Here is a 20,786-nt window from a genome sequence, read left to right as displayed (position 1 = left end):
TTGCAGACTTAGGAAGAGTGTGCCTGCGAAGACGGGATACGAGTGGTTCCTGCTTGCCTTCCCTGGTTGTCACCTGAGTTCGTTTCAAGGGGACGTGGCAGTATGGATGGACTGCCACATTTTTTCTGCTGCAATAAATTATTCACATTGTGACACTAAATGTGAAATTTGCATGATTTAAGCAAAGGACTTCAGTGTAAACGGAAATGAGAGACAAAACCTGCTTCTTATTAACCAGGGATTTTAAAATAACAGGACCTAAAGCTAAAGGAATGCCACAGTGCTAAATGTATTAATTTCCTGTTAAACTGCAGTGGGCTGCGCAAGAGGTAGCTGCCATCTTCTAAAGAGAGGCACTTCTGGGAAGGGTTGTATAGTTTGCATGATGTTATATCAATTCAGAAAACACTTACCTTCAGTACATGTTTTAAAAACATAAGACATTAGTAAAAAAAGTTATGAAAAGATTTCATGAAGCCATTTTCCGCTATAAGGTTATAGCAGTTATTAAAAATCAAAAACCAGTTTTGCCTTAAGTATGACACTTTCAATGGTGTTTATTTCAGTTGTTGCAAAACAGCTTTTTCATTTTTTTATTTTGGCATTACAAAATAGAAAACTGAATTTGCAAGATCTAAATAAAACCCATTTTTATAAATGTCAAATGTTTTTAGAATTTTCCTTCACAGATAGATGTGAAATGTTGAGTTTTACTTAAAAAAGGTCGAGTTTTACTCAGCATTGGTCCTATCTATACCAAATTTCAAAATCTAACACAAAATCGACTTTCTCTTTCACATTGCTGCAGCGTTGTTGTAGCTCCATGGCCTAGAGACAATCGCAATCACATTTTATACATATAGGCTTCTGTGCAAGATTTATCTTAAGGACTGAAGAATTCCAGGAAAAATGCCAAGGTTGCTGTTCCAGCATTATGAACATACCACACATCAACATAAATTGCTCACTTGAAAACACTGTACACATACAGGAGCGCTTGTGATTACTTAAGTTTGAAGGACAGCTTCTCGGAGCAAAATATTTAGTCGTGTAAAATCTTTGCATTAGTTTGACAGAGTAAAGCACATCGCAGGCACATTATTCTAGAAAATTCCTTTAGAAGGAGCAGAAATTCAACTACAAAGTAAGCAAGGGAAACACAGTAAGAAGTCAATTATAGCGGACAGTAGGAAAAACTTTCCAAGAAAAGTTTTTTACTCAGGGGACTTCATAATTTGATGAAAATAATAAGGATTTAGGAAGGACATGCTCCCAGAACGTAAAACAAGTTTTAGAATGATCTCTGCTCATTTCAGAGCGTTTCCTTATTAGAAACATGAATTACAAAGGCTGGAAAAAACCTCTGTAGAGAAACGACATGTTTTGCAGGAATCTTTGCTGAAACAAGGGCAGCCGTTACACAATGAAAGTGGATCTTCAGACAAAAATTATCTTGATAGTAGTAAGACAGTAATTACCTTGGCGTATATGCAGCTTTCATTGAGTTTTTGTAGTGTGCAATTGCGTTCGCACATAGGGCACATGATGGTTTCATTTGCCTCGCAGATCTCTTTGCTTTAGTATAAGACAGGAGAAGAAAGGTTATGAAAAGGCTTTTAGCATTCTTAAGACTTTCTGAGGTTACGCCGTTCGTGGTCTCTATTTGTTAACAGTATGCCTACACCACAAAAGTGGCTCAACAAAATAAATTAAAAGGGAACATTTGACATGAAAAGCCTATTCCCAAATCAGTACCCTTAAAACTATGGGCCCTAGAGTTGTATGCAATATTTTGGGGCATCATGCTGCCCTCCTCACACTTGTGAATATCCCATCCATTCCCAAATTTCACAAACAGAAGAACAGAACGTTGTTCACTACCTGCCAACTCATTTACTGCATATTTGTCTAAGCAACAGAGAAGATACCAAACCTTACGATGATGGACATCGCTGGTGTAACTACACTGATTTCAATCAACTCATCCCAGTTTACATGAGCTGAAGGTCTGTTCCACAGGACAATCACATGCATATTTAGATCGGTTGGTCACATGTAAAAACCCACTGACCAGCATTTCTGGCAGAAGAATTTCCAAGTCTTTGCATTCTTATTTCCTACAGAAGAACTTATGTATAGGGCTAATAAAAAACCACTTTAATATCCTAACTTTGGGGAAAAATATCTTCAAACCACATTCTACTGCTTAAAGATGCTAGGATTCAGGGAAATGAAGTCACTGCCTTCATTAGGACCATTCACATTCAAAATGTAGTACCTAAGTGTCTTGACAAAGGTACAACAGAATTAACAGAAGTGCAAAAATGAATTTTAAGGCAAATTTTAACTGCATTGAGTAAGCTGCCCAAAGCAGCTCATCAATCACGCCTCCCTATCCTTTAGCAATGCTGACATGCCTGGAATGATCCTATGACACACTAGAAAAAAAGCAGTATAAACAAATGCCAGGAAATCTCTACTGATTTGTCTTAATAAACATTGCGCTTCCACTCTCCTCCTTATAAAAGCTGAATTTACAGCGCTAATGCTGTGTGGAAGATTACGCTTATTTCCAAATGAGCGCATCTATTAAATCCTGACTGACATAGCAGTGAATAGAAATTAGATTCTGGTTGCCCAGATGTCACTTTTACAATGTTTGGTCATACCTCACGTAACATCCGAATCACTAATTCACTGAAACCTTACAACATAAAGTGGACCTGACAAAAAAACTGCACTAAGTAACCCTTAAGTCAGAATGAGCACAGATAGTCATTTCGGAGTGGTAGAGTAACAGAAGTCTTATTGTGTGTCACATGAGAGAATTTTCTTGCTTGCATTTTCATCCAAACAAACACAGAAAATCATATACCAACAATATGTTATAATGGTTTGGCAACAGTACAAACCGTTGTCAAATATAAAGCCAAACGGTACTGTGCTTTGAATTTAAATTCAACATTATAAATGTTCGATTTTCTGGATTCTATACCCTGACTTAAAGTCTTGGTTTGCTTTTAATAACACGAAGTTCCACAAAATTACACTGAGAGCGACAGGTCACACGCGTTAGCACTACTCGGCGAAGGCAATGACGTTTCTTACACAAGTGCTCGTGACAGGCGCTCTGTTAACTCTCACGCAATTCAAATCTTCAGTATAACAGAGCAAAGTAAGCGTCTTTGTACTGTCCTCACTTACACATCTGAAATCTGACCACAGCCCGTGGTGCAAAGCCACCTCAAGCGAGGCTGTGCTCGTGCCTGGCCGTTCCGTTTGACTGACAACGAAGGGACAAACTTACAACAGGGATAATTAATGATATGTATAAACCCATCAGAAACAAACTCTTAAAACCATCAGATGTATTTTTCCATAGATTAATCAACATGTAATAGCTTAACATCTAACTTGAGAATAAAGATAGGTAATAGATACGGCACAGAATTGGTTGAATGCAAAGAACCCAGACAAAGGCACTTCTAAAGGACTATTTCAGCCCTCTCCTATGACAACCACTTCCCACTTCCCCCAGTTTAGCTCAGGCGGGGCAAATGGATCCCAATATAATTAAAAGTGTATGAAACAAGAATGAAACATGTTCTGCGTTTTTATTTCTGCATGTCTGAGTCCTATGACTATAATCCAAATACTCTAGAAGCTACTGTGGAGTTTCTTCAGCAGAGATCCTCTGGATTTTCCTCTTGGTTACCTTCATCTCACAACTGAATCCTGTAACGAGCTGCCGACACCATAGTTTCAGTACCCTGACGGACCTCGGTGCTGGCTCCTGGCAAGCACAATATTATTAAGCTTTATTCCAAACCCATGCAAGAAAAAGAACGTCTTCCATTCCAACACGCTTTCAGTAACGCTGCGTGTCTTATGTACTTGTTTTGTGATAGGAAATAAAAATGTTCTTAACGGTGAAGAATGGAGAAACTGCTCTTTCTAAACACAGGACATACGTGCATATTTGCTTACGATAGTGTCTAGTCCCTGACACCACAGTGTGCGTGCAAGATTTTTGACTTCCCATCCTATTTCACCTTCCTCCTCCCTGCACAATACACTTGAATCATGGAATGATTCAGTCAGACCTGAAAGTTTATTGTTTCCCGAAAACCGTAACTGAGGAAAGGAGAGAGAGACTATGCCAAGGAGTAAAAGGCAGTGTGAGAGGGACACTCGCCCTGGGAAAGAAGGAAGGGTACCACCAAAAGGGAGCAAATATGCTCCATTTCCAGCTTGCTTGTGGCAGCCCGAGATGAACTATACAGAGCATCTTTCCCTTACACAGGGCGCAGGGGCTGATGGCCTCGTGCCAGGCTGAGATGGGGTGCCAGTGCAGGCCAAGAGATATATATATATTTATATAATTTTTAATATATATATGTAAAAAGAGCCACCCGGTATCAGGACAGACCCCGGGCACGGAGCAGAGGCAGGCACTTGTAAGCAAGACAAACTAGTCTTAGGTGTGACATCATTCTGCGTAACCCTCGAATTACCGCTGCACAACACCTGTGGCTGGCATTGCAAACAAAGTTTGGCTCTGTGGCAATGTACATATATTTTCTTATTCCTTCTCTGCCGAAACTGCGCTGGACCTCAGTGGAAGAAGAAAACCATCGTTATCTGCCTGCAGCCACTAGAGCAGGGCTCACGGCAGCTCCCTGCGCCTCAGCAGTGAAGGGGCATCACCGCACGCTTCCGCAAAAATAATTTGATCTGTCAGCAAGTTCAAATTTTGTGGTACACATGACAGAGGAACAGTATTTTTTTTTTGACAGAATTTATCATCCTGTAAGTCAACACTTCCTAACATCCACTGATTCCCAGTAACAGGCATTAATAGGGTGTAGCACACTGAGTAATACTGAATCTGGGGCAATGTGGCAGTTATGACATTGCCATAATGCCCTGGCACAAGGCTTAAATTCCTAATTGCCGCTGGGTTTCCTGAGTTTAGATTTTGTCAGAATAACGTAACCGACTCCGTTTCTTCCTGACGGCTGCTGAACGTCGCGCTTGCATACTGCAGTAGCTGTAGTGCTCAAAATCAAATGATGTATTTTAAAACTGCAGAAACACTAGATAAATAATCTCACAGTCCCAGAATATGGTAAGAATAAGAACATTTAGGTTGTACAGTCTGCCTGCCTGCTATGGATGACTCCGGTCTGCTCTAGGTAGGAGGTTTCTGTCTAACCCTCACTAAGCCCTTCCAGGCTAAGTAAGCAAACATGGCAAGGAGCAGCATCTGTTATCATTGACCACTAGAATTAATTAAGTACACAAGGTGATGCAGAAAACATCTACATATGTTTTATCAGGCCAGTCACCACCAGCTTGAGTTAGTTAAGCTCTGTTTTTGAACCCATGTCTCACAGCAGGCTGTACTAACTCCATCACAGCAACGCATTGGTACGACAGTATCGTATCACGATTAACCAGAGGGACCGAACAGATTCACACCAAAGGCAGCGGGGACCTTCTGCCCAGAGTTAACACATCCAGACTGCAGATGTTTCGGGGCTGCCACAGAGCACACGGCTGGCGCTTCTGCACTAACCCACGCTCTGTCAGTATTCGGGAATGAACACTGGCTAATGGTAGCTGTAACAAATACGTAAATACGCCCCTCTCCTTGTAGGCATCTAGGGCTTAAATGGTGAATCACCAAACTTTCGGGTTCTTGCTTCTGGAGTAGAGTCCCGAGCCCCTGATGGGCTCTGCCTAGCACAGCATGACACTGAGGCACCTCAGGATGGGACCTCCACGGGGGGACAAACAAAAATCTGCATGTTCATCTGCAGCTGCTCAACAGCAGCCAAGGGGAAAAACTCGGGACAGGAAAACATGAAAGCTAGCCTACCTCTACCCTCCTGTGATTTATACCCTGCAACCTTCTGCAAGCAAGATAGCTGTTAAGTCTGTTAAAAGAACTAAGCAGCAGTTGTATCTCCAAGTCTTCTTGGGAGAAGCGTATGAAACGTATAGAAGCACATACTAGCTGACAATTTGAAAAAATTCAATTCTTCGAAATTCTGTTCTTTCTCTTGGGGAATGTCAGTGCCACATCTTTTTCTTCCACAAGGAGTGCCTAAAATATTAAGCTATACCCTGATAACAGTAGATTATGGCACTTTGCTTTCCCCTTGTTGAAACCGTGCCATTGTACATGTGAAGAATACAAGCTTCCCAGTTCAACAGTCCTAGTACCTGTGTTCTAAGAAGAGGCTGATCCTCTACTTTATAGCTGTTGCATTTTATGGACATTTATAGTGCAAAACAATCCTAGCACAGAGAACAACATCCTAAAGTCAGCATAGTTTCCTGGCTGATACATTTACTGCTTTTAATGCAGTTTGAAGTTGTAAAGTCTCTCAGGAATTTGCTGTACAAAAGCAAGCCAAGCTTACAAAAGCCTTAATTACAGCACTGCAGAATATAACAACTCACTGTGAAATACAAGATAAAGACAATTCCACAAAGAAAACATAAAATAGTCCTGCTCAAAGCCCAAGAAACAACACTTCCTATGAAATCCTGACTCCGATTATACTTACAGCCTAAGCATCCAAACTGCTCGGAGCAACACTGGTAATTGTAAGAGCACTGATACTGTTGTGTCTGATGACATCTAATGGAAAACTTTGTAATAAGGGTGCTTCCCCTGAAACAGTTCCTAAAAATACAGTCGGCACTTAACTCGAGCACCTTCACTACTATTTCTAAATTGACATAAACCCCTCTCAGAGCAAAATCACAAGTGGGAAACTTGGAAACTATCTTCATCTCATGTGCTCGTAATTTCCCGGAAGCTGGGTCTCCTGGCTGTAGTTTACACTGACATAGTTAAGAATTTTGTTAAGACTCAAACTTTGCCACTATTACCACTGCGAGAAAAAAAAGGCATAGACAAAAGTAACTTGAAGTTCAGCAACTGTACTGGACTTCTGGAAGTTATAGACAAGACGGAGGTAAAGAGGGAGTAAGCCTGACTTATCATCCTATAGCCTTGACTAGAATGGCAACCGTTGCAGTACCTACAACATCAGAATCGGTACTTGCTGTTTTTCCTTACAGAACGGGAATCACTGCAATGCAGTGGTAAGAGCATCTACTGTGAATGGTGTGCCTCCAGCTTGATGCAAAACAGATACACAAAGTGGATACACTTGATTGAAGAGCACAGTGTTCTGTTTGGTTATTTTTACGTGATTACCATACCTGGAAAGCATTTATAAGTATAATCATGATTTAAGTTGTGCCACGCTGTTCTTAATTTTCAACAGGCTATTATGTTTTAAAATGAGATTTTACCTTACTTGGCTGGAATCCATTGTAAATAATCCATAGAGGAAAATAGCAGGAATAAGCATTCCAGTATACCACCCCAACCAGGCAAAATACAGTCCAATTTTTTCACCAAAATATCGCCTACATGAAAAAGAAACACATACATTGTTTAAAGTTAAAACATATGATGACCTCTATCTATCCTCACAGTAGTAGAATAATTCTAATGAGGAACTACCGTTACAAGTTCTTAGTAAAATTATTGTCTGTTTACCAAAACGTTTCATTTCAGGCTAGCATAACATTCTAGTGACGTAAACAACAGACTTACCAGGTATTTTTTCTATTATATTTTCTAAGTATATAACTGAAGTGCTCTGTAATTTTCATGTCCTTGCAATGACTAAGTAGATGTACTAGTTTCAACATTATTAAATGTAGGACATTTTATTTGCACACACAGAGACAGATATACACACACAATCTCTGGAAAGGGATAAAGTAAGTTGGTATGACCTATGTATTCCGTTATAAAAAGCATTTAGGATAGATAAACACGTAATATGATGTATTTCAAACTATTATTAGAGAAAACAATGGATTGAAAACACAAGTTGAAGATTGTGCTTTAATTCTTCAAAACTTGGCTATCAGTTGCTGGAAGAGATGAAGCAGCAGCGATCACAAAGTCAGTCACGGATTTTGATCAGCACAGAATTGTCCCATGGCACTCGCTCAGCTCCACAGCCTTCAGTGGAACAATACTGGGCACAATGATGAGTTATGACTGTCAGATCAGGATTAAAAACTGGCAGCAAGGAAAAATGAATTATTGTATTCAAAGTCAAAGATGACGAAAGTATGAAACCCAAACGTCACAATTATTTAACTTCAATTACATTATTTCTCTGCTTTACATTTGGTACTCTATGACATTAATTATCAGATATATAGACGGTTTATCTAAACCCATGCGGAAACGTAACAATTAGGCTGCATTTTCCCTCCACTGGATCTGGTAACTGAGTGTCTGTGGAGGTAACCTGTTTGCTTTCGAAGGTGCTCTCATGAGGGGCAAGTGCCTCTGATCAGCAGACCACTTCACGGGTTTGTATTCTAAGTTTCTCAATGCAAATTGTCAAGCAACTGGATCTACGTGCCTTTTATGCAGCCTCACTTGAAATTACCAGGCCTGCACAAAAGACCATGCAAAAGAAGCAACTTAAAGAATTTCGGTCTTACCTGATGATATTGAATAGCTAAATTTTACAAGAAAGCATAAGGACAAGGAATTTACCAGTATGGTTAATACACTGTTTCCAGGTTGATTTTATCACAGCAAGAAGCTACTCTTCAAAGTACTAATACCTGATTAAATCGAGAGGCTGGTATTTGTACCACATTCCCCACCGTGCCCAGCGCTCATATAAGAGGTGTCTGTGATTCTGAGCTCCGTGTGTTTTGATGGGATGTCTGCTTTTGTGGCTTCCCTGAAAAACATAAGGAAATAAAAGTATATTACTTGGCATTATGGAAAATACACAAATTTCATAGGTATTTGGATAGAATTTTAAATGAGGTGTTCAATATTTTTAATAAAGAGGTCATCTGGAGCTAACACGTAAGCCTGACAGAAGAGACACGGTTACATATGTTCTGAAATGGGCAGTTTCCCTAAGAATTAATGATAGAACCATATTAGTACAAGAATATAAAACACTACTCATCTGTTTATATGGCTTCAAGGATAGTCTCTCTATTTCACTAATATGTGCTTATTTGTATGCTTTTACCTATTTCAATTTTTCAAAATTTTTCATGAGATATTTGTGGCATCTTTTTCTCTCCTATAAAATTTTAGAAGTTTCTGGTATGTCAGCTCGGTTCTCCTCTCCTAGACATTTTCTATGACTTCATTTGACTCCTGTTTAAAAATATAGAAAAACAGTCTTTCTGTGCTACATATTTTCTAAGATGATGGAAACAAGAGAACTGGCATCATTTTGAAGCTACACAGGACTCTCAGAGGCATTAGAAGCAAAGCGCAGTCAGTCTGACCCAAAAGGAGTCCTTCCAGACTGCCCGACCTCCTGAAAGAATAGCCTCGTGCTCAGCAGTTGAAAGATGACACACAGATTTGCTAGAACTATCCTAAGCAGAATCTCTCATATGTGTAACTGTACTCCAATTCTGAAGCAGGACATGTCCTTTAGTTGAACCATCTCCCTCCAAAAGACCCCACCACTCAGTTATGGTAAAGAAAATCCTTCATCAAATAACTGCAAGTGAGCCAAATCGTTTCTTGGGAGGAGAGCAGAACTCCCCAGAGCCGTCCTTCAGAGTTAGCAATCAGACACGTTTTGGACCCTGGTAGATCCATGTAACTCAGCCATTAGATTTTTATCATTTATTTGAAATCTTGAGCATTCCCCGCAATTGAAAGAACACTATTTACTTGTTGCAATCTGCTGACCCTCTGGTTTAAGAATGAATTAAAACCAGAGCTAAACAGAGCAAAGAGTCCATTGAGTCATTTCTCATTGCAGCCCAAAGCAGCGCACCAAAAATGTCAACAGTGAGACCTTTGCAACACCTAGGAACAGAACATCAATTTTCACTGCTCATTGTGGAGGGGTTGGACTAGCTGATCTTTAAAGGTCCCTTCCAACCCAAACTATTCTATGATTCTGTAACTTATTCTCACAGTCACGTGGATGAACGACTGCAGTGCATAAAGCACTACCCAGTATTGCTTTTATTTTTTTTTTTTTCTCCCCCTGCTTCTTTTTGCACTGTTTATCCATAACAGAGTTCAAGTCTCAGCATACCCACTGGGACTAATTTTTCACTCATTTGCTTGTGTGATAAAGAAAAAATTAAAAAAATAAAAATAAAAATTGAGAGTGTTCAACCACTAGCCCCAGTCAAGCAGCAATTAAGGTAAGAGTGGCTTAAAAATATGACTTCATTAACCTTAATGGAAACTTTGAAACAGTAGTTTATGCCATAATGGAGGAACATATACATAAAATGGATATCACAGCATGCTTTGCCAGCCAGAGAAAGCTTCACAAGTTTTTCTGGTACTTCACAAGCTTTTCCCTGAAGTCAGCAATGCACAGCTGAAGTGTTAAAAGTGATGTTCAATTATTTATCGAAAACACTCCTTCTCTATATTCCCAGTATTTAATTATTAACACTATACAAAAAAATTACTCTCAGCCATTTGTAAAGCACAGGTCAGTGTTTTGAAACACGAGACCAAGTCACAATATTCAGCCCGAGCAACCACAGAGCTCGCAGCCGCAGTTACCACGCTGCTGCTGGGCACTGGAAATGGCTGAGGACATGTGCCTTGCTGCTTTCTTTTCAAGACACACAGATTGTCTGAAAACCCTCTGAAGTCAAATGCAAGTTTTTCCTTTACTTCACAGGTTTAGAGTCTTCAGTAGACTTTAGCCTACTGAAAAAGATATTGGCAAGTGGAAGTTATCCAGAACTATTCAGAAGAGGCTAAACGGGAAAGAATTAACCAGTCTCCCTAATGGGGATCAAGCGCACAAGCTATTAGAAAAACAGAACATTTTGTAGGTGGCAGGCAAAAATAATTTAATAGAACAACTGGAACAATTTGCAACAACCGATATTCTCATTAAGAACTCCACAGGCAATGTCCGGTTCATAAGACTAAAAAAAGAATTATAGTATTCTAGTTCAGCAAGAAAATGCTCCAGGAGGTTATTGTAATACATTATGTAAGAAAAATTTTAAAAGCAATATTAAAGTCAGAACTATAAATAAAAAAAAAAGTCTCAACACATTACAATAGTGAAATCACAAGTTTGCAGGACAAAATTAAAAATAAAGTTGGATCTCAAAACATTAGTGCAAACTTTAATTTAAATGTAAATGCAAATACAAAATCAAGCAGGTTACCTCATGTGGTGGAAAAGCTGCTTCATACGTTCCATTATTTAGTAATCTATTAATACCTACAAAGAAAAAAGCAGTAGTTCTGGTATCAGGGTTTTATACACATTTAATTTCAAGCAGTACGAATTTTCAAGTTAGATATTGAGAATGTAACTTAGCATTAGATGCTCAGGATGCTGCGAAACATGACAAGAATCGATAACCCCACCAACTGTTTGCGAAGGGCGTGTCGATCCCTCGAAATTTCTGGCTCTGTCAAACTACAGCAACTTTCTGAGGGCCAACGTCTGCAACTTTCCTCTCAGGGTTGGGTGCTCGTGCCAGATCAAGCGTGAGAAGATAGTTACCTTCACGTTGTATTCATCAGGGCACAGGACACAGAGTTTACGGGTGACGAGATGATCTGACGTACACAGAGGGAGGTATGGACAGACACCCCTTGAGGCAGCAGAACCCCTGCACAGCTAAAAGCTAACCTGTTGTTATTTTTAAATACAAGCCAGCTGAAGGAGTTGTGTTGGAGCAGTGCTCTGCACCATATTGGCTACAGCATTTTGGATCGGTTCCCAGAGCCTTCCTAAAAACAGATTTGTTGTACTATCAAAGCATATTATCAGAAATAAATAACAAGTAACAATTAATAATTATGATAAAAAGATCCCAGAGCCTGTAATAGCACACCCATGGCCAAGAGTTTCCCTGAGAAATAAATATGATTTCAGATTTGTCCATTCAAATATACAAATTATGCCAAACTAACCTCGTAATGAAATTTGCCATCATCAACTTCAAAGGCATTAAGTTTAAACCCTTGCTTTCTATGTTTTTCTTACTACTGCTTTTCTTCAGAAACTCAGGTAACAACTTTCCGTAATTTCTATTATGTTCGTGAGTATGTCTATATATATTTAATTATTAATTTAATTCCTGCAAAGAAAACAGGAAATCATACATACATCCCCTGTTCATTGTAAATGAAAATGAATAGTTGGACCTTCTAAAAAATAACACTGTAACAGGAGTGTTGATATAAACCGAATTTGGTCTTCAGGTCTACTGTCTCTGAGTTGCACGGAGACCTCAAATAAGTTAAGTGTAGCTCACATTGACCCTGCTGGACTGGAACTGCTGGGTAGTAGCAGAACTACTAGGACCAGTCCTTAAAAACACTCAACAGTTTCCTGAGGTATATATTATCTTTATCGTGGCTCTTGATCACGTAAAGTTATCATAATGTCTCCACTTCATTTTAAGGAATGAGTAATTAGGTGAAAATACTGTCATTTTTCACTGAGTTATTAAGAAAATAATTCATGTGACATTCCCTCAACTTTGTTATCGAGCAAATAAGAAGATTTCAAAGAGCGGCAAAATTAGTTGAGTTTACTCAAATGATCCTTTTTCAGGCAAGTAAAGATACAAAATTTTTATAGCTTCAGGTAGGAAAAAAATACAGCATTCTCACCCATTTTGGATTTTCCATCTTCATACTTAGTTCTCTGTAGCATGTGATGCACGATTCTACTTCTTGTGGAATTGCTGAAGAAGCTGTCTTTGTTGTTTATTGTAAAACTATTAAAATAATGAATGTCTTTTAATATTCAAAACAATGCATGGGTGTTGAAACATTGCTGCTCAAGTGTTTTCTGCTTACAGTGATTTACTGAATCTTTATCCTCCTCGGTTACTGCACAAGATATAAGATTTTACATCCCTAGAGCACCTTCTCAGGTCCAATAAATTTATCATCATCACAGATTACGGTTGGGAAAACAAAGTAACTAAAGGTAAATTCGAATATATCCTACTATACAGATAATTTCTGTTCTGGATATAATTAATTAAAAAATAAAAGAGCTTCAGAAGCAGTGGTTCTTCTCAAATTCAAGTTACTTATGAGTTGGCAGATGTCTGTGTCATGGAACTACCAAACCTACTATTTAGGAAAAAAAAGTTATCTCCATGCACCAGATGCTTGAGGGGCAGCTCCACAAGCACTTTCCCTCAGAGAATCCTGGGATAGAGCCAAATAAAGCATTATTTCCCAGATGGCTCTGGATTCTGGACGCCAGAAATCTGACATGCAGGAGCTTTTGCCTACTCAGCTGTGCCAAAAGTGACACTATTACAGTCGACAACGTCAGCTGAGCAGGTTGAGAAGTAACACCAAAACCAGGTGATTGATCCAATGCACTATAGTCAGCTACTGGGGGAAAAAAAAAAAGAGATTATAATGCAATTACTGCCTTTCCAGGGTAAAGTCAGTCCACTACCACATAGCTTCTTTACTGAGGAGAAAAAAACCCCACTTATTTAGCCTAATTTATACTTGTACTTTAAATGAACTTTTCTCTCCTACAAGAATTATCACAAAATATTTTAAAAGTGAATAAACAGCCAAAATTTTAAAATCTAACATTTTGGGTCCTGAACAAATTTGTGGCACAGTTTAACTACATCACCATGAACATGCTGATTTGAATACATACAGTTTTGATTTCGTGTGTGTATATATATATTTATACTTTCAGAGACAAAAGATCTGATAAGAAAGAATAAAATAATCACTGGATTTAGCTTGCCTCCAGGTGTCCCCAATTTCAACACCTGTCTCAGGTTTTGCCTAAATAAAATATGTAATTAACAAAGCAAACTTGAGCAAGTATTTGCATTTTGTAATGTAGTGGAAAGAAAAGCTTCTAAACCAAAAAGGCAGCGTTCATTTTTCAGTCAAATTTCTGCCTATACTTCTGAATGACCATCCAAGAGCAAGTAACAGAGAGTAGATTCTGCCTTTAAGAGAAAACCCATCGAAAACGTCAAATATGATACTGGGTATTTGCCAATGACCATCTGTTAATGGCTGCCTCTATGGCACTTGCTTAGAAGTGAGAAAATGAAAAAATCCTTGTGGTCTCTGGCACTGCCTTTCCCGTTCCAGCACTTACTGGTGTATGCGTGCGCGGCTAAAGGGTGCCGTGTAGCAATCTGTTTCCTCCAGATCAGGCAGGGCCTCCTTATCAAGCTTCATTGGATTTCTGGGCAACCAGCTCTTCAGTTCTCTCATATTCCTCTGCAAACTGAGGCAATAAGAAACCAGATTTACACCTTCTCACCTCCTTGTTATTTTGATCTCCAACATTGCATATTTAGTGACATCATACTAGAAGTGGGATGAAAGCAGGAAATTTCCACATTAAGTAACTAAACGAAAATAACGAGTTAAAGAGCAAAATTAACGCTATTTCTTGCGATCTGTCTTGCACACTTTACTTGAGCACAACTTATCTTCAAATTAGTGGGATTACGGTTTGAGATGGAACTGGAGTGTTGAGTCTGGGGAAAATAACTTTCCAAGGTGGTGCATCTGGCAGAACTGTGAATGCTCATGCTTTACTCAAGAACGTATCTTAATTACTTTCTCTAGCTCCACGGGAAAAGGCAAGTGTAACTCCTCATCCCTCCCTTGTCTGGCAACTCGGACACTGAAATTCATAGAATTTGAAAGTAAATACGAGACTGCTCAGCACGAAATTTTTAAGGTCTTCTGATTTCAATAAAGCCTTCCCCTGCAAAATCTTCCTCAAAATCCAAGGGCTGATATTGCTTTACAGCACAGTATACCTAAACATCAAATAAAGGATACATTATACAGATATGGTTATATACGATTTAGACGAAAGCCCTAGGTATGGCTTCCTGCAGTTTCCTAAAAATTGACACTAGAAAAGACAAGCAAAACATAATTTTTCGTATTCCAGGTTAGATTATATACTGGCAACATAAAGGGTTTTCTTCTATTAGCAGCTTGCCTAAATAGTGTCTCAGGACATGGTTTATACAGGGGTGAATCTAGTGAAGTGCAGTTAATTTTCAAGCAAATGATAAAGTTATCTCCTTATCACTTCAATTTTGCACTCCTTGCTGACCGATGTGTTTTTCATATTCAACTTGCAATGAAATACGGGTATTTAAGGAGTAGGTCTCGTATTAAAGGAGTGCTGTATTATGATACCGTAAGCGTATCAAAGAGCCAGAAAAAGCCTAAATTTTAGAAAAACGTTCCCTACATAATCTTTTTTTCAGTGGGATTTGGGCCTTACTCAGTGAACATGTATGCATGATATAAGGCATATATATTGCATATCCACAAAAAGTGTAAAGCTAAGTATCAGATTTTTTAATCGAGGTGAATACTTAATTGCCTGTGCTAAGCAGTAGCACAGCTACCCATTTCATACCTCAGAGTAGTAAGTGATGACCCAGTAAGTGGCTCTCAGGCAAAGTGACCTTTGTGAAAATGTACCTCTTGTTATCAACATCAGCAAAAAGTTCTACCCCTACTTGACGCAGCGTCAGACAGAAATCTAAGCCAAACGTGGGACCAGAATTTTACATTTAAGATTCTCAAAATTTTCTTCTTGCTATATATTGCCAAGGTGTTGGTGCTCACTCTGTACGCAAGCGGTACCGCACTTGAGGGACTCCACTCTGTTTGACACTAAGCATTATCAGCCAAAGAACACAACTGTGTTCATAGAGCTGAAACCCAGAACGCAGTTCCCAGGCAGGTGCATCCCTTAAGTGCCTCCTTTGCTCAAATAATACCTTACTGTGTGAGCTGATTATTGGTTCCAGTGGAAGTTCTCTTGCTACAAACTTATACGTAGTGCATTTAAGTGGTTTTCACTTTATTTTCTTCATCGTTGTTCTGTTGTACACATGCTGATTTTTTTTAGAATCAAAACCCAGGCTTTTCTTAATGGGGAAAATATGCGGGTGCATCAGGAAGAAGAACAGAAAAACTTGATCATTTTCCCCCTTGAAATACATAAAAAACTAGTAGATAATTATTGTCTTAAAGAAATTAGGTCATGTTTAAAATTAATGTCTGCTCCTTTTTACATGCAAAGTAATGAAGAACAGTAGTGGAATAAATTAAAAACTATGTCCACATTACATTTGCAATTTCTTTTCTGAAGCAAAAAGGCTTTTTATCTAAGGTATGATTGCTTTTTCATTACGTCAGTTATGGCTGATCACTCCAAAACTTCGTGCCTTCAGAGAGCATAGAATATTTCAACTGAAAAGTACCTCCCTGCCATGTATAAAAATAATCCAGCAGGAGAGACCTCTTTTCCTGGCTTAGATTATTTTACGGTTGAAGAAGAAACTTAAGTTTCACGGAGCTTTCATTCAAAGCGATAACGAATTTAAAGACAGATTTTTGTCTAAATCGTAGGACTAAGTATCAGCAGTTTTACTCAGAGTGGCTTTTCTAGGTCAAAAGTAACAGTTTAAATGGATTCCTGACTTAATCTATTCAGTGTAGTCTATTTAACAGGAGTAAAAGCAGACAGAGCTGGTCTGGTGAAGCCACTCATGAAGTCAGGAGTTCGTGCAATGAGATCAAAAATGTCCCAGTGGAACAGTGCTGCTGCTGCACGTACGCTCCCACTGAAACCACTCCAGCCGGCATATACACACATACGCTTTATTATTAGACAGAAAATTTAATATATTATGAAGATGCCTGTAATTTCAGCTTTATTCAACTTCCATGTTCAACTGTGCTCTTCTATTTGGTTGGTGGTTCTTTTTTGCAGAACTAGTAAGCCTTGCAGATCACATTTACTCGGCAGACTGCAATGCAAAGAAACACGGCGCAGGTGAGTTTGGACTTATCTGACCGGAGGCTTGAAGGGGACACCATACCGGTCATGTCAGGTGTTTTTGACAGCAGTCACCTCCCGGTAGTTTGCTTCGTGTTTGCGCCCCTGAGGAAAGGCCAGAATGGTCAACCAGATGCCTCCAAATGACACGGGCATGGTATCTTTCCATGTTTTGTAATGGGAAACGCGGTACCGTTGACAAATTCAAGATATGGACAGAAACACCACCAAAAACCGAAAAATAGTGGTACTATGTTTGTTCAATGGAACGATAGTAACAATGTCACTTCAGTGTGCAGACTGAAATCCAAAAGGTTTTAAAAGCCTTTTGCAAAGAAAACTTACTGCAGCTCAGTTTTCAGCTAAACCAAGTCATTTTTGGTTCTCCATCCGGAGGAGCATAAATTCATTTCAACGTTTCAGGGGGCAGTGTGAAGCTGCATACTAAGGCAGCTACCTTTTAATTTTCTTTTCCTCAAAGCCATTCTTAATCAGCATGAAATCGGTGTGTCTGATAAGGCAGACACCAGACTGATTCATTAGATGACTCAGTCTTAAATCTGAGAGTTCAGACAATTTTTGACACCTACATTCTCTACTTGCATGCCCCACTTCTAGCGACTTCCTTCCCTTTGAAAAGATGTGTTGAAATGTTGCTCTTAAGGAGCCTCACAAAATTATTTCTGTAGTGTGCGCCTATGAATGGAATTCAAGCTTCACAGGATTAGGTACAATGCTGAGGTGTTTTTTTAAGCTACGTAAAGAAAGAAATAGAGGAATACCACATAGATACCACATATAAGATAGACAGTATGCCAGTAAGCATTACCTTTATCTTCCATGCTCCTAATAATCTTTTGTAGACTTTTTAAAGGACATCTATAGATACATACATTTACCATATAACCATATCAATAAATTCAAAGAAATGTAGGTGTCACAGCAAGGTCTAATATACTAGTCTTACCTCATCTTCTTAAATTATAGAAACTCTATAGCTTTAAAATTTTACCTTTGATATACAAAGATTTTAATATAATTCTTCATCGTAGCTCTTGTAAATTCCACTTAAGTTAGAAATATTAACAAGATTTGATAAATTACAGAGAAGCATTTAAGTTTGAAAAGTTGTAAGATGCAAAGAAACAAGGATAGTCGTAGCAGTTAAAATGATGAGATGTGATGACAGCAATTTTTGGAGTTAGCTTTCACTTTAAGAGATAGCTTCTTTTTCTTCCTTTTCACACTATTACTTTGCGCTCCGGGTTGTATAAAGTGGCAGAGGAAATATTCAGAAAAACATTCATCCCCGAATTCTCAGAAAGTAAATCACAAGTAAAAACATTTGCCTCAAATGAAAAATCAATCTATCTGGCACAAAAATTGTTTATTCCTTGGTTCACAGGTACTGTGCAACTTCAGTTGCACGTTTCAGACATTTGTCCTTCTAAATAAGGAAAATAAATGTATTTCATATCTAGGACTCACGAGATGGATTACAGATGAAGTGAGACAATTTTGCAGTAAAGCTTCTTGATTTTGCCTTTGCATTACAAAGCACATCACTTACATTTTTCATAACGCACACTAAAATGGAGCAAGCATGTGAATGACTGGGAAGAGGAAAAACTGCAGTTGTAAATTTATGTTATAGATTTGTTTATTTCAATATATTTTCCCCAATTATGCTTAAAGTTTTCTCAGTTTACTGTTCAACAGTGCTTCATCTATTTTTGTTAGCTAATCATCTTGCAAACTGGTATGAAACTACTTAAATTGTTCCTAAGAAATAAGGAGAGCTCCTCATCACTTGCAGTAACAACAGGAGAACCTAAATCAAATGCAATCTGATCTCAAGATCCATCTCGAGAAAAGCTGCGGTAGAAAACTCTTTCAAGAGATTTCCCTCATGTAAAAAAATTTCATCTCTTTTGCAGGTAATTAGGATTTACAAGACATCATTATGTTTGACTAGAGCAACGGGGAGTGCTCACAGTGTCCCCCATTCCCACTCCCCAGCTCCCCCAGGCTCCTTTCGGCCGCTGCCGTGGCCTCTCCCGGCTGACAGAAGCAGCAACAACGGCAGCAGCCGCCGGTGAGGTTTGCAAATATCTGCCTCCAGAGAGGTAAACAGCTTTTACTGCAGTGCACAAGTTATTCTGTCAGCTACCAAGTAAAAATAAAAAACAGACTTTGGTGTGTGGCATAGATTCAGTCCTGATCACCAGGACGTGCATGAGAGAAATTACATTTGCGTGTCTAAGGAAATAGCTGACTACCAGAATCTGAGACATGCACCCAAAAGTACCTTCCATGCTAAAAAAAATATGCCTTGGTAACAGCAGACATAACTGTAGAGATAGCTCCAGCATTAAATCTTTGCTGCCAGGATAAAGCCTTTTGGTTTTTTTTTTTTTTCCTGGCATAAACACTTTTGCATTTCTAAAATGAGAACTGGCAAGGCTTTAAAGTACTGCGACTTGTTACAGATGAATATTTTATCACTTTCAGCTAGCATATTTTGAGTTTTCAGGAAAATAGTCTAATTTTCCAAGTTTCCTGGATAAATTTACAACTGCGAATGGATTTTCTTTAGCAGGGTGACCACCTGACAAAATGAGAAGCTATACATCACCCACCAACCTGCCCATGGTTTTGCTCCTCCAGTCAGTGTAATAACATTTTTTCCTGAAAGAACAGTAAAAATCAGCTGAGAATAATCAAGAAGACAGTTGAAAAGGACATACACATTATAAAAGAATGAGTCATTTTAAAACATGCATTTTCATAGGCAGAAAGGTGAAAAACACTTAAACAAGGCAACTGAAATAGAGTAAGTGATTAAAATGCTGTGATTTCACGTATTTCCAATTTCAAAGTTTGTTCCCGGGTCAAAATTAAGTTTTAGATTTGTGGCTAATAACAGTAATAATAGCAGCTAATCAAGAATTCATTCATGAGACACTTATCAGACAGGGTTCAATGGTGTCATGCTAGTATTCATTTCATGCGGTCTTTCTTAGCTTTTATTTCATAAAACTCATTTTAGAAGACTCACCAAGGCTTCCATGCTATTAAATGCTTTATGCACTCTATGCATTAAATACCACAAGCACTTAACGCCATTAGATCTATCTTCATTCTCCGAAGTGGTACACCATCACCTTCCCTTGACATTTTGCATCCAACTGAAGAACAATACACAGCCCTAAAAATCTAAGAGTACTAACTGCAACAAACAACTTTTATGTTAACAGTTCTCTTCTCTCTATCCTTCACTGCTTATAGAAACTTAGAGAAACAAGACCAGAAATTCCCAGTAAAGTCTTCTGAGAACAGTTATTTTGAAACCATGGAGACATACTTGCTGCAATGTAATATTTTACACGTCCAGTTTCTTTTTTTTTTTTCTTCCCCCTGGCCTCTTCCTGTCATTTCATGTCACATTTCAACTACACAAAGACCTTGATCTTGCAGATTCCTGCGGGTATCTGTATCTACCATGGCACTCATCTGGGGATAGTGAAGTTCAGCATCAGGGGCTTTGCTCCTCGCTTAGTTCATCTTCTACTTAAAACTTGCTTAAATCCTTTCTACTTCTGCAAGGTTTATTTTTTAGAAGGAACTAAAACAAGCTTATTTGGATACATTAATATAAAAGTTTAACATGATTTTCAGTCAATATTTTATGCCCCCGTCATCCCCTTTCTAACACACACAAAACCAGTACTTTCACTCTGGATCCTTCTCCATCACTTCTTAGCCTAGAACCATTCGTAGTCAACAATATCTGCAGCTGCTCATCTGGGCAGTATATGAGATTGATTAAAGTACGTTACTTACATTAAAGTAACAATGAAATGACTACAGGAA

The 20,786-nt window shown here is 38.6% G+C and overlaps 1 protein-coding gene across 1 annotated transcript in view; it reads right to left on the bottom strand.

The window, feature by feature from the left end:
* The window catches only part of ANO3 (anoctamin 3), a gene marked incomplete at its 3' end in the record, with an annotated part of 97,723 nt that overhangs the window by 29,882 nt on the left and 47,055 nt on the right, over positions 1-20,786 (bottom strand). The window contains exons 9-15 of the mRNA XM_010293004.1: positions 19,557-19,601; positions 14,190-14,321; positions 12,707-12,813; positions 11,245-11,300; positions 8,677-8,798; positions 7,333-7,449; positions 1,479-1,575 (exon numbers count right to left, since the gene is read on the bottom strand). Coding sequence (XP_010291306.1) covers positions 1,479-1,575; positions 7,333-7,449; positions 8,677-8,798; positions 11,245-11,300; positions 12,707-12,813; positions 14,190-14,321; positions 19,557-19,601 — 676 coding nt within the window. The remainder of the gene's footprint in view (positions 1-1,478; positions 1,576-7,332; positions 7,450-8,676; positions 8,799-11,244; positions 11,301-12,706; positions 12,814-14,189; positions 14,322-19,556; positions 19,602-20,786) is intronic.

This window comes from Phaethon lepturus, unplaced genomic scaffold (assembly GCF_000687285.1).
Source record: "Phaethon lepturus isolate BGI_N335 unplaced genomic scaffold, ASM68728v1 scaffold9938, whole genome shotgun sequence".
In the NCBI taxonomy this organism is placed as follows: domain Eukaryota; kingdom Metazoa; phylum Chordata; class Aves; order Phaethontiformes; family Phaethontidae; genus Phaethon; species Phaethon lepturus.
This window is presented reverse-complemented; position numbering and strand designations above follow the sequence as displayed.